Source organism: Phoxinus phoxinus (genome assembly GCF_949152265.1).
Source record: "Phoxinus phoxinus genome assembly, chromosome: 24".
Classification (NCBI taxonomy): Eukaryota; Metazoa; Chordata; class Actinopteri; order Cypriniformes; family Leuciscidae; genus Phoxinus; species Phoxinus phoxinus.
The window spans coordinates 20,638,501-20,652,617 of NC_136899.1; the positions used below are offsets into that span (position 1 = coordinate 20,638,501).

The 14,117-nt window shown below is 40.1% G+C and overlaps 1 protein-coding gene across 3 annotated transcripts in view; it reads right to left on the reverse strand.

The window, feature by feature from the left end:
* The window catches only part of LOC306992617 (protein adenylyltransferase SelO-like), a 58,794-nt gene that overhangs the window by 41,658 nt on the left and 3,019 nt on the right, over positions 1–14,117 (reverse strand). Inside the window, exons 12-20 of one of the 3 annotated variants that reach the window (XR_013796316.1) lie at positions 13,738–13,867; positions 13,600–13,644; positions 13,442–13,523; positions 12,942–13,034; positions 12,771–12,850; positions 12,649–12,692; positions 11,922–12,001; positions 11,496–11,733; positions 10,567–11,334 (exon numbers count right to left, since the gene is read on the reverse strand). Coding sequence is in view for 2 of the 3 variants with exons in the window: in XM_079601737.1 (XP_079457863.1) it covers positions 11,611–11,733; positions 11,922–12,001; positions 12,649–12,692; positions 12,771–12,850; positions 12,942–13,034; positions 13,442–13,523; positions 13,600–13,644; positions 13,738–13,867 (677 nt within the window). In the remaining variant the exon portion in view is untranslated. Of the gene's footprint in view, positions 1–10,566; positions 11,734–11,921; positions 12,002–12,648; positions 12,693–12,770; positions 12,851–12,941; positions 13,035–13,441; positions 13,524–13,599; positions 13,645–13,737; positions 13,868–14,117 lie in introns of those variants that run through there. The other 2 variants (XM_079601737.1, XM_079601738.1) reach the window with 2 other exon arrangements.

Genomic DNA, 14,117 nt, shown 5'->3' on the forward strand with positions numbered 1-14,117 from the left:
GTCCACTTGATGTTGTCATGTATTAAAGCTTTCTCAATTGATTCGTTGTTTAACTCTGCAATTGCTCTTTTTAGCTCCTTCTCTGCTCCTGTGAAATTTGTGCCATTGTCTGAGCGAAAGTGTGCTACGGGTCCTCTTCGGCATATGAATCGACGAATAGCACTGATGCAAGAGTCTGTGTCTAATGAGTGTGCCACTTCTAAATGAATTGCTCTGCTGGCCATGCATGTAAAGATAACCCCATAACGTTTCACATAGGAACGTCCTTGTTTTACCTCAATGGGCCCAAAATAGTCCACTCCTACGTTAGTAAATGGAGGTAAGTCTGGAGTAATCCTTTCTTTGGGGAGATCAGCCATTTTTTGATCACACATTTTTCCTTTGTGACGTTTGCAAAAAGCACAATTTGACAAGATTTTCCTTGCCGCTGCATTGGCATGAGTTATCCAGAACTTTTCTCTGGCTTTGGAGAGGATGTAATTTCTCCCACCATGCCTCGTCTGTTCATGAACATTTTTAAGAATTAACATGGAGATATACTGATCTTTACACAGGATGACTGGGTGTTTGCTCTCTTCGGGCATTGCAGTCCTGGACAATCTTCCACCTACTCTTAACAGTCCACCCTCTAGAACAGGATTCAGCTTGTAGATAGGGCTACACCTTTTTACAGGTTTTTTTGTCATTAGTGCACAAATCTCTTTGTCAAATCTTTCTCTCTGACAGAACTGAAGGATAGCGTTTTCTGCTGCTAATAGATCCTCAGTTGATACACGGTCTCGTTCCAACGACTTTCTGGCTTCCAACATTTTCTTGTCAACACAAACATCAGCCATTTCACCCTTCACAAGTTGCTTCCTTCTTTGACTCAACTCCAATAGAATCTTCCTGACCTTGAGTAACCATGCCACTGCAACCTTCAACCTTTTCCAGTCAGAAAAATATGTGATAAGCTGATTGGTTGCATTATTCTCTTGTATAGTTATTGTGTTTGTAGAGATCTCCAGTTTGACCTCTGGATCATCCTCTTCCATTGTGGACTCTACTTCATACTGTAACCACGTTTCACTTGCTTTCCACAGAAATTCTGGACCTGACAGCCACGTTTTGCTGTTCAGAAGCTTATGGACTGTCAGTCCTCTAGATGCGTCATCTGCAGGATTTTGTTTTGTGTGAACATACCGCCACTGTACTGGGTCTGAAGCTTCCCTAATGATGGCTATTCTGTTGGCCACAAATGTTCGAAATCTTTTGTTTTCGTTGCTGATGTACTTCAACACTGTACTACTATCAGTCCAGAAACAGGATCCTGGCAAAGAAAGCTGTAACTCTGATTTTACCATCTTGTCCACCCGAACAGCCAAAACAGCAGCAGTGAGTTCCAAACGAGGGATGGTTACGGGTTTAAGAGGTGCTACTCTGGCCTTTCCAAGAAGAAAGGAAACATGTACATGACCTACTTTGTTCTGTAGCCTCAGGTATGTTACCGCCCCATATCCTCTTTCGCTGGCATCAGCAAAGTGGTGCAACTGGGCATGGACTGGTGTTCCAAAGTCGTGTGGTTTCAAGCACCTACTCACTCTGAACTCTGAGATATCTTTTAGGTCAATCAACCAATTTATCCATTGTTGCTTTAAGGCTTGTGGAATTTCTTCATCCCAGCCATAGTTCCTTCTGCACAACTCTTGTAAAATGTGCTTGGCTGGAAGAAGGACTGGCGCAAGGTACCCTAAGGGATCGTACACTGAACTAATGACTGATAGAATCCCTCGTCTTGTTTGCATACGTTCTTTGCAGTTCATACGAAAGTTAAATTTGTCATTTTCCATACACCAATGTAGCCCCAGTGCCCTTTCCACCGGGAGTTGGTCTATGTCTAAATTGAGTTCACTCACACTTTTAGAGTGTTCTTTCTCAGGAATTGTTTGAAGGACTTTGCGGCTGTTACTGATCCATTGTGTAAGATGAAAGCCTCCTTTCTGGCAAAGGTCAGCCAGGTCATGGACAAGGTGTACCGCTTTCTGCACAGATGGTGAGCTTTTCAGACAGTCGTCCACGTAGAAATTTCTATGTACCGTGTCAACCACTTCGTCCGAAAACCTGTTTCGATTGTCATCTGCAGTCTTCCTTAAAGCATAACATGCACAACTAGGCGACGACACTGCCCCAAAGAGATGTACAGTCATTCTGTACTCTTCAACTTGCTTACACAGATCTCCATTAGGCCACCACAGGAACCTTAGAAAGTCTTTGTCCTCCTCAGCCACTTTGACTTGATAGAACATAGACTTCACATCAGACATAAAAGCAACTGGTTCTTGTCTGAATCGTAGAAACACTCCTATTAATGAACTTGTGAGGTTCGGACCCTGCAGAAGCTGTTCATTCAAAGAAGTTCCTTTAAACTTAGCTCCACAGTCGAAGACAACTCGCAACTTGCCTTTGCGTGGGTGATACACTCCATGATGAGGAATATAGAACAGGTTATCTTCTCCAGAACGCAATTCATCCTGTGGTACTATTTCTGCATAGCCACTGCTGATGACATTCTCAAGAAAGCTTGCGTATTCTTGGTGGAACTTCACATTTCTTTCCATTTTTCTTCTTAGTCCAATGAGGCGCTGTTGAGCAATACAACGATTGTTTGGCAGTGTTACCTCCTGGGCTTTAAATGGCAGCTTTAAACTGTAATGTCCGTCCTTTAATTTTACAGATTGATCCATTATTTCAATGAATCTTGCCTCCTGCCTTGACATTTCTTCTTTGTCGTCAGCGACTTTTTCATAGAAGTCACTTTGGTACTGCTTCTCCAATAGCAGCTGAAGTGATTCCACAGATAATCTGTTTACAGCAACACTATGACAGCCATTGTCATTTATGTTGTCTTTGCAATTCTTTCCTAATCCATTGACCACCCACCCTAATAGGGTTTTAACAGCAAAAGGACCCTCACCTTGGCTATTCACAATTTCCCATGGTTCCAGCAACATTGAAGCATTAGTACCTATTAATAACTCCACGTTAGCATCAATTTCAGGGATTTCAATGTGCTCAAGGTAAGGCCACTGTGTAAGGTCCTCTTGTTTTACAATATTTGCTGTATTTACGGGCATCGTTTTCTGTGTGTAAACATTTGGAAGCTTGTAGTACCTTGTTCCATTAAGGCTAGCTATTTCGAGTCCATTCACAATGTATGTTGACACTGATGTTTTTGGGCTCATTGTTAGCAAACATATTTTTGACTTTGTCCCAGTGAGATTAAGCCTACGCATAAGAGCTTCAGAACAGAAGGTGGATGTTGAGCCATTATCAAGAAAGGCATATGTCTGAATCACCTTGTTGCCTTTTTGTGCTTTTACCTGAACTGGCAAGATGGAGAGCATTCCATTGCTACCGGCCCCGGTCTGGCTCCCAAATGTCTGAGCTGACATAAGCGTATGGTTTACAGCTGGTTTAGGTTCATTGGGGTAGATGCCGCTGCTGTTCACTGATTTGTCCACTTGTTTGACGTGAATGTGTAAAGCTGTTGGATGGCTCTGTTTGCATTTTTTACAGATTTTACGCTTATCGCAATTTTTGCTCAAATGCCCAGTGTTGAGACACCCAAAGCACACTCCTTTTTCCTTTAAGAAGTTTATCTTTTCACGATGTTTGTTCTTGGCAAATAGTTGACATTCATCCAGACTGTGATCTTGTAAACAGAATAAACAATTGATGCTGATGTTGCTGTCCCTCTGCTTACCTTCTTGTGTGTCCTTGTGTTGTACTTTGCTAACAGCGCAGACGTTTGTAGCAAAGTTGTCTCGCTTCAACTTAGGCTTTGCTGTATACACATCCCTTTTAACCTGCTTTTCTCTTTCAGTAGTTTGAATATCACCAAAAATAGGATCAGACAAGATTTTGACTTGATATTCCACAAAGTGTACAACATCATTAAAGTTAGGTCTGCGGTTGTGTCTCTCCCGAATATCACATGCAGAACTTCTAAATTTTCCCCTCAATTTAAAAGGAAGTTTCGAAACAATAATTTTGAGGTTGGCAGACATGTCCAGCTCTTTCATGTCCTCTAAATCCGACATTGCATTACTGCATCCACGTAAAAATAATGCATAGTCCTGTAGTAACGAAACACTTTCAGCCCTCACCACAGGCCAGTTGAGAACCTTTTCCATATATGCTGTTGTGATCTTTGTTTCATTACCGAAGTGTTCCTGTAGAAGAGCTTTAGCTGTTTCAAAGCCTCTCTCCGCACTCATATGTAAACAGCTTTGTACAAGGTCGTGTGGGCGCCCTCTGGTGTACCTTTCCAAAAAATACATGCAATCACCCTTAGATGCAGCTTTCTCCTCCACACAGTGCCTAAAAGCTTGCATGAACATTTTGAACTTCAATGGATCACCTTCAAAAACAGGCATTTGTCTTGGTGGCAGTTGGCTTGCTTTGTGTTGTTGTATGAGCAGTTCGGATATTTCATTTTGCCTTTGCAGAATCTGACGTGTAGAATTGTCATCAACTGCATGTGCAACATTTCTAGTGGATCTGGCTACTGCAATGGGTACGCCCTTATTTCTCATCAATCTGGTAGATTTTTCAAACTTTGTATCAGGAATGTCAGGTCTTTCTTTTGATTTTTGCTTCTCAACATAAGATCCCATTTTATCCTGATCTGAAAATGCTTCCAGTACTGCCAACTCTGCATCTGAGGCTTCAATCTCAGCATCCATTTCCACTTGTTCCATTCTTTTGCGTATTGATTCCGCCTCCTTTTCCAATTCATGTTTCTTTTTTAGCGCTGATGCACGTGCCAGGAGTGCAGCTTTTTTGGCTTCTGCTTGAGCATGTGCAACTTCAAATGCAGCTTTGCTTGATCGACTTGATCTTTCACTGGTGCTGCTTTTAGCGCCTGCTCCAACATTTGATACACTGTCCGTTGGCCTTATATCATCCTCAAGGTGAACATCTTCAATAGTACCATTTGTACTCTTAAAATGATTTTCCACACACTGGCAAAATTCGTTCACACTTAAAAGCTTTGCTTTGAACCAGGTTTCATGCTTTTCTTTTTCATCCACGGGTAGCAACTCAAGCAGATTGTTATGTGCAACCTTTGCGTCGTTAATCAGAGCTTGATATTTGCTGAAGCTACTTTTTATTTCAACTTCATACCCAGACTCGCATAATAAACCTTGAACAGTTTGTTTGATGTTGGCAGCTTTACTTAATTTTGATTTTCTTAGTGTCTCTAAGTCACTTATTTTAGAAAGCAGTGCTTTTGTTGTAAGTTTTATAGACCTTTTTTTCACAGAGGCTTCTTCTTCAATAACATTTTGAGAATCAGCTGACACCACCTGAGTTACCTCAATACCTTGATGACTTTCATCCATTTTAACTTTTTTTTTTTTCAACAGACTACCCCCAAGAAAACCACATTTCATTTAAATATCATAAAACGAGAAATCAGAAATAAAGCATAAACACATACACTTTCTTATGGTAACCCTTTGACCCAAATGTCTCTTATTTCAAGTCCTCGTTTACTTTAAACCAAATGTCAATGTATTGTATTCTCTTGTTGTCACTCTTGCTGTTTACACTTTGATAACTGCAGCTCTTAAAACTCGTACATCTTCTTATGTGTGTGCGTGTGTGTGTTAACTGCCGCTACCTCGTTTTACTCGTTTCAGGTCCAAAAGAACTTTCCTCCTGGTGACGTGCATCGAAGTGTCCAATCCTCACTGTCCAATGTGAGGGCGCTCATCAACCTCAGTCGTCTTTGGCGTCCGTCCTCACCGAGTCCGAACCGTTTCACTATCCACTGAAGCCCAAAGCGTTTTACTCCGACGCCTGCCGCTACCGATCACCACCGCTGTCCGTCACCGATCTCCGCTCGTCCGTCACCGATCTCCGCTCGTCCGTCACCGATCTCCGCTCGTCCGTCACCGATCTCCGCTCGTCCGTCACCGCTTCCTGGCCGCCTCGCTGTCCAATGCGCCAGCGTTTCCATTCAGCCGATGACCGTCGAACACAAGGTGCACAGACAGCACAAGGACCGTGTCGTTTAAACTTGATCAGTCTTTTCCTCATACAGAGGGGTTTTTTGACTATTTGTTGGCGCACATTTAAGTTGTTTTGCACGCGTGTTTCGGGCGTGCTGTTTCCTTGTGGCTTAAAGTAATAAAATACGGTACAAATAATAAACTTTCAAAAATCTGAAATTAAAGTCGGATATACCAATCCATTTATTAACATAACGAAAAATGAAACCTTTCTTCAAACATAAACTTAACTCAAGTCAGTCTCCATAATTACACGCCGTGCCTCACGGTCAAAAACCATGAACCTCGCTGTGCGCCACACCTGCACTAATTAACCCCTGTCTTAAGTAGACTTGTGGCAGAACACAGCTCCAACCCATTACAATACAGAATGGCTCCAACAATCTGTTATTTTTAAGAGATATACCTGATTATATTTTAATGAGAAAAATGGTCTAGTCTGTTCAGAGGGAGTTGAGGGAGTATCTCAGGACTTTAGACCCTCATAGGAAAAAGAAAACTGAAAAGGTTTGTCACTTAATCTGATATAATTTAGAGTTTTTATATGTGGACTTCAATGCAGTCAATCAGGTCTTAGCACAGGCCTATAGAAGTGTAATGTTCAGACTCAACATATCATTTTCAAATGATTAAACCATATCGATATTAGGCTATTAGGCTGAGAGACAGACACAACACAGTCCATTCTATGGGATTTAGAAACTATCCAAAGTCCAACAACAAATTATCACAACACGTGCTTTTTTTTTTCATGAATGTAAATTTGCACTGAAATTACAACTGCAATAATAATGTTATGAAATTAATGTTTTAAATATAACATTTTGAATATAGAAATATTAAATATTGGAAATAATGAAATTATAATTTTATATGGCAGTTTACGGTTACAGCAAGTCGTAAAGGGATAGTTCACTTTAAAATGAAAATTATGGCATCATATACTCACCCTCAAGTTGTTTCAAACCTGTATGAATTGCTTTCTTCTGCTGAACACAAAGGAAGATATTTTGAAGAATGTCAGTAACCAAAAAGTGAACTGTTACCATTGACTGCCATAGTAGGAAAAAAAATACAATGTATGTTTAGGTTAGGGTGGGCTGTGTTTTATGTTTGTCAAGCAATTTGAAAATGAAACGCAATAAATGAAATACATGCACAATTAAACCCTGACTCCAACAGAAAAGGGACATGCATTCTTTTCATGTATGCAATAATTCAAAATGATAAAGCACAAGCTTTTTGTGGTTCATTTTAGCAATATTTAGGGCTAATCCTAAAGTCTGGCATGAGGGGCATTGGCAATCAAATTGTGATATTAGTGTGCCATCCACTGTCTCTGCTATGCAACTGCAGCTCAATAGAATATGTAATCAAAACAATGTTAATATCACCAACTGTCCATTTGGAGAAAAACTAATATTAGCAAAAGCACGAACTAATATTGAATACCCTAGTAAGTTGTTATCCAACCCTTTTGTTGAAAAAAAAACATTGATTAAAGATTCAACCCCTGAAAAATGAATGGTTCCACAAATCTATGAGAAATGACAGGATAAACAATAGGGGATACGACTGAATGAAGCGTTATTATCTTGGCCTTCTCAGGTTTATGTCATGTTCATATGGTCACTGTGATCTGCTTTCAGCATCCTCAAATTCAAAAAGAATCCCAATACATCAAGTATCTGTGTTGTGATGATGAGGTGACCATGACTCTGTGGGTGACTGGGATACGTATTGCAAAGGTGAGCAGAAACCAGGCCACACACCAAAAACCAAAATAGATAATGATTGTATAGACACTAAGTTGGCAAATTATAAATTATAGTTTACAATGCAAATATTTACTGTAAATTGTAGCTGTATTGTGTTGGGTCCTATTGTGAGCTGTCTACTTTGTCAAAAAAATTTGTATAATTTTTTAAAAAGTTATTCTACCTCATTAATGGTCGACTGTCACTCTCCCTCGCTACCATGGCTACCACCCCTGCTGCTGCAGGAGCTGCCCACATGCGCGCACCCGTTTGACTCGAGGAGGGGAAGAGGCACGGAAGCTAAGAAGAATCACAATTATGGCAGAGAAAGAGCAGTCGAAATTCCCAGTACCTGCATATACAGTCAGCGAAGGCAAAAACAAGGAAAGGAAGGACCTGTCCCTGAGCCGACGATGCTTGTCTCCGGAGTGTCCTCATCAGAGTCAACAGTGCTTTCATCGTGGAAGCTCTTACATGCAAAACACCGTATATGTTATGAATCTTACACGAAATTCACCTTCATCACAGTGTAACTGATGGTAATGGGAAAACGTGTATCAATGCAACCTGTTTTTAGCTTTGCCTTATGTAACTAGCTCGTTACCGAATCAAACTCAATATACTTTAAACTTTACCAGTATCGATATGCTAGCTTGATAGTGAGTACTAACAGCCATGTTAGTTGTTTATATTCATAATGATAAAGTTAGGTATTTTATTACATGTGATTCTGACATGATGTCACTATGCACTGCTGCGCTCCTCTCCGCTCCGCGCTGGTAAACGCGTCCTCCTCCAGCTGAGCGGTCGCCATCGCGCGTTCATGTGTTTTGGGGGCGTGGCTTTGGAAGGAGCCCAGAAGGGAGGGGGTGGGAGTGAATGGAATAAGTAGCTGTGTTTATTGCAGCCCTGAGAGGACTACAGACACTCGATTTTTATCAAGGGGGTAATCCATCCGCCGGAAACTGAAGCCTCCGCGGGAGCCGCCATTGTAGCAGAACTTCACCTGCTGTTAGCATTCCATTGACTCCCATTCATTTTTGCGTCACTTTGACAGCGAATAACTTTACATCTGAAGCGTCCAAAGACTCCATTTGTCCATTATTTATTTCTAAAGAAACACGACAATGTATAAAGGGCTCCATTACTTTGTATCTTACGTTATGACTTCGTAGAAGCCGTTTTTGTAAAAAATAGGCTAACGATTGCGTCATACCCATGCGACTCTCTGTCGCACTGTAGAGAAATTACCGTATAGACCGGCGGAGAAGCTCGCAAGCAATCGGGAGGACGTGCAGGCATAAAGTCAAGGGAGAAGCCCATAGAGATTCATAAAGTTGCTCATGCTGCTAGCTCATTGACAACTAATAATCACGCTCTCCGTCTCTGCGAGATTCGGAAGGGAATGATTCAGATTTCCCTCGGCACAGCTACTAGAAGACCTACAGGTTGCTCACGTCACATCTACGTCGTCAAGCTCAGTTTGAGTCAGCGCATTTCGCCTGGCGATCAGGAAGTGAGTGCTTCAAATGGGCTTCACTTTTCTCCGTTGAAATCTATGGGGTCGCTGTGTCCATCTTATATACTGTCTATGATTTTTATACTCTCTTTTTCAGAGTACTTACATTTGAATTATGTATTGGTATATAAAGACAGTTTAAACAAATTTGGGAAAAAGTTTTTTAGACAAATCCTGCCTACCCTGCCTTTAAAGGGGGGGTAAAATACTTAGTTTCAGTCAATCTCATGTTAATCTTGAGTACCTATAGAGTAATAGTGCGTCCTTCATATCTCCAAAAAGTCTTTAGTTTCATCATATTTATAAAATAAAAATACAGCTTTCCGATTCTATCCGGAAAAGCCGAGGTCCTTGATTCTGGGCGTGGGCGGAGCTATAGAGTCAAGCGGGAGCAGCTTGAGCCAGCAGTAACACTGGGTTCTTTGGGAAGCTGAACAAGGTAAACTTTCCCTCACATCCCAAAACACACTTTTTTGGAGACATTCTTGACATCAACCATTCCTATTTAGCGCTGCAGATGATGATTTCCGGTAGTAACGCGTCGATGAGCGCGGTCTTTCTCTCCTCTGGTCGACGTGTGCGTGAACGCGCTTTTCCGAGAGCAATGCTCATATAAGGAGTTCCACTCTGGTCTACGTCATTAGATCTACGATAGAAAAAAACCAGCCGAAACGTGTTGCAATCCGGAAGTATGATTTTCAGCACAGAAATTCTCTGTTATTCGTTCAAAATAACTTTTCAAACTTTGGCCATTATTAGCATGAGAATCCATCTCTTTAACACTGTAAACAACTCTGAATATATGAAACACCATTGTACCCCCCCTTTAAGAAACAGTGATGAAAGTGCATTGTCTTTAAATACACATATAGAGGCCTTTTATTTAATTAACATATTATCTGAAAAATATTTTTAAATATACTTTAAAGATATAAAGTATACTTCAAGAGCAGGACAATTAAGCACACTACTTTTTCACAAAGGGTAATGAACCGTCATTTAGAGTTGTTTTAATCCCCTTGTAATTTCATAATTCAGGGTCCTGGCAACCAAACATCTTTCCCACCACCTCCGCCTTCAATGGAAACCCTGCCTCCTCCACCACCCGACCCCATGTTGCCTCCTCCTCCCCCCGCTCCTCCTGCCAGCACAGCCAAAGTCAACAAGTTTCCTCCTCCACCTCGATTCCCACAATCCTCCTTCCCACCTCCACCCATGGATGACCTGCCACCACCTCCTCCAGAAGATGCCGAGCTGCCCCCTGACTTTCTTCCTCCACCGCCTCCTAGTTTTGCACCTTACGGGGGAGACTCGCTCCCCCCACCGCCTCCAGACCCCATTACCTCCCTTCCACCCCCTCCTCCTCCTGGTCCCCAAAACTTTGTATCTGCAGGTGGAGCTCCACCACCTCCTCCACCCCCGCCTCCACCACCAGCTCCTGCACCGGCTGCCCACCCATCCGGCTCCGTCAGAAAAATGCCTCCAGCTCCACCAAAGAGAACTACACCTCAACAAACAGCGCCCCCAGGTGGCGAACTCATGTCAGAACTGATGACAGCGATGCTGAAAAAGCGTAGTCAACAATGATCTTGAAGACAGATAGAGATAATTGATGTGTTTTTGTAGTTGGACTGAGGAACTGACCGCCAAACAAGTTCTTGGCGTGACATTGACACACATCTTTAATTCTTTTGATGTTCAATATGCTTGTATTACACCACCAGACTAAAATATGTAAATGCTTTGTACTTACGCACATAATCAGATTATATGTATTACAAATATCCTATATCATCATTGCTAATGGAATGTCATAATAAATAAGGTTTTGCAAAGTTAACTGTTAAACAGATTTTGGCATGCCTAATTGTTAAACAGGAGTAAACGAGATGCATGATGCAAGTTTTTTGCACTTTTGTAGAAATGCAGAAACAACAATTTTACAAAAGACATCCATGTCCATTGTTCATATATAACGTGCATATATGTACATATATACACTCTAAAAAATGCTGGGTTGTTTCAACCCTATTTTGGGTAAAATATGGACAAACCCAAATATTGGGTTAAACATTTAATTAAAAAATTTAACCCAACGGCTGGGCTTGTCCATATTTGACCCAAAATTGGGTTGAAACAACCCAGCATTTTTTAGAGTGTAGCGTTGAACTATACGTCCTCCAATCAGATCATCCATTAGGAAGTGTGATTACAATGTCATAAACTATATTTTTGGTTCAAGTGATGCTGAAATTTGTGATTTTCATTCGACCCTGAGTTAGGAAGAACAGCTGACCCTCAGCTGCTGAGCCCAGGATGGAGGTTTACTGCCATATCCGGCTCTCTCGGCCTCTTCCTGCTCCATAAACGGCTCAATTAAAGTCTTCTGCAACAGTGCCACCTAGAAATACATCAAAAATACTGTCACCTAAGAAAAAGACAAGCCATAATGGTCTGTCTGAAGATGTTACATTGCATGTATAATTGTCAAGTCTTCATTCCACAGTAAAATATTAAAGCAAATACTCAAAGATATATGATAAGCATGATCATGACAGCATATTAGTTTGACATCACATGTAATAATACCTCTGAAAAGTCATTTTTCTCTGCTTTTCTGATAGCAGATTCAGCCATCCAGTTCCTCAACACATACCGTGGGTTTACTCCTGAACAATAGAAAAATTACACATAACATTAAATACAACATAACACATTGTTAAAAAAACATACACTACCGTTTAAAAATGTACAGTCAGTAAGGCTTTAAAAAGAAATTGATAATATTATTCAGCAAGGATGCATTATAAGGGACAATACAGACATTTCAAATATTACAAAAGATTTCTATTTCAAATAAACGCTGTTCTTGTGAACTTTATATTAATCAAAACATGTATCAGGGTTTCCACAAAAATATTAAGCAGCTCAACTGTTTTCAAATGTTTCTTGAGCAGCAAATCAGCATATTATAAAGATTTCTGAAGGATCATGTGACACTGAAGACTGGAGAAATGACCACAGGAATAAATTACATTCAACTGAACAAATATATTAATTACACAAATACTGTATATTCAAATAGAATAATTTATTTTATATTGTAATAATATCTCATAGTATAAGAATATCTTGTAGTAATACAAAATTACGGTTTTTATGGTATTTTTTATTAAATAAATGCAGCCTTGGTGAGCATAAGAAACTTCTTTCAAAAACAAATCTCACCAATCCTGAACATGTCAACGGTAGTCTGTTACAATATATACACACATAATATATAACATTGCATCATATAACATATACAAAAACATACCTTGCATTCTGTGCTGCCGTGCTGCATCTGAGTCACTTATTAGCCTGTAAAGAAGATTAAAACACAGTGATGTTCATTTTTAATCCTCTAAAGAGTTTGAGTTTACATTACAGCAACATTACCTTGACAGACGCTGTAAATACAGCTGAACCCAGTCTCTGAAATGCTGGTGTGATGAGAGGTCTGAAAGAGCCCACAATGACTGTCAAGAGAGACACAGTCACAGTTAATGGACTCAAATCATGATTATGGAGATTGCAGCCGCTGTGGGAGTGAATGGAGAGGAAACGTACCGGAGCAAAGGATCCCTTCTGAAGCTGGGACAGGGTCACTTCACTCAGCTGTCTGAAAGTCATAGTGAAGTCTGCTCCAGTGTCCTCCATTAGCTCAACACATCACACAACAGACAACATTATATGGGTCATTCTCAGAAATGCTGCCATTTGTGTGATCTACTACTGATTTAACTCCATACTGAACTCAACTAGTTTTGACAGTTTGGCCATTAAATATATAATAAATAAATAAAAAACATATAATTAAATAATTTTATAATTAAAGTGTGTATATATGTGTGTGTGTGTGTGTGTGTGTGTGTGTGTGTGTGTGTGTGTGTGTGTGTGTGTGTGTCTTTCTATAACAGCTTACTGACTCCTTACTTTTTTTAAATAATAAAATAAATAACATGTTCTGTCACAAATGACAAAATTTCTTGAGAATGGCCAAAGAACTTTATTACATGAATTAATTAAAGTACAATTAGAGAGAAAAAAACAATTCAGCTAATATTTACCTTTAGAAGAAATGCAATCACATATGAATCCTTTTCTTCATTTCCCAGAAAGCCCAACTTTGCTTTGAACAGCTCATGAAATCTATAACAGAAACAGTAAAATGAGATCAGGAACGACTCAGATGAACACAGTGTATATTGTCTAATGTCTTGCTCACCTTTGATGGTAGATTCGTGGATACTCTCTCAATATTTGCTGAGATCTGAAGTAAATAAATTGACACGAATCACCCATTAACCGTTTTCATTACCGTTTTATTCCCATTAACAACAAGAAATATAAAACGATATCTTACTGTGAAAGCTGATCTGAGGTCAGCAGTGGTTTCAGAGCTTCTAGAAGTTTCTGTAGATTGAACAGGCCGACATTAGCCTGCGCTCCTATACTGTACCGGCCCTCGTCATCAGACGTGTTGGGGACTAAATCTATACAGAGGAAACAATGCAGTAGCAATAACACCCATTTAACAATACAATTATTATATGTTATTATTATGGCTGTCTGTTTCACTTTAACTTAGAATATAATAAAGTAAAATAAAACAAGTAATGGATTAAAATAGTATGCAATTAATCATGCCCCTCAACCAATGTATATAAACTGTAAGTATTTACAAAATTTATAGTAGATCTAAAGTAGCTACTATTCATATAATTTCCCTCCACATTTGCAGTA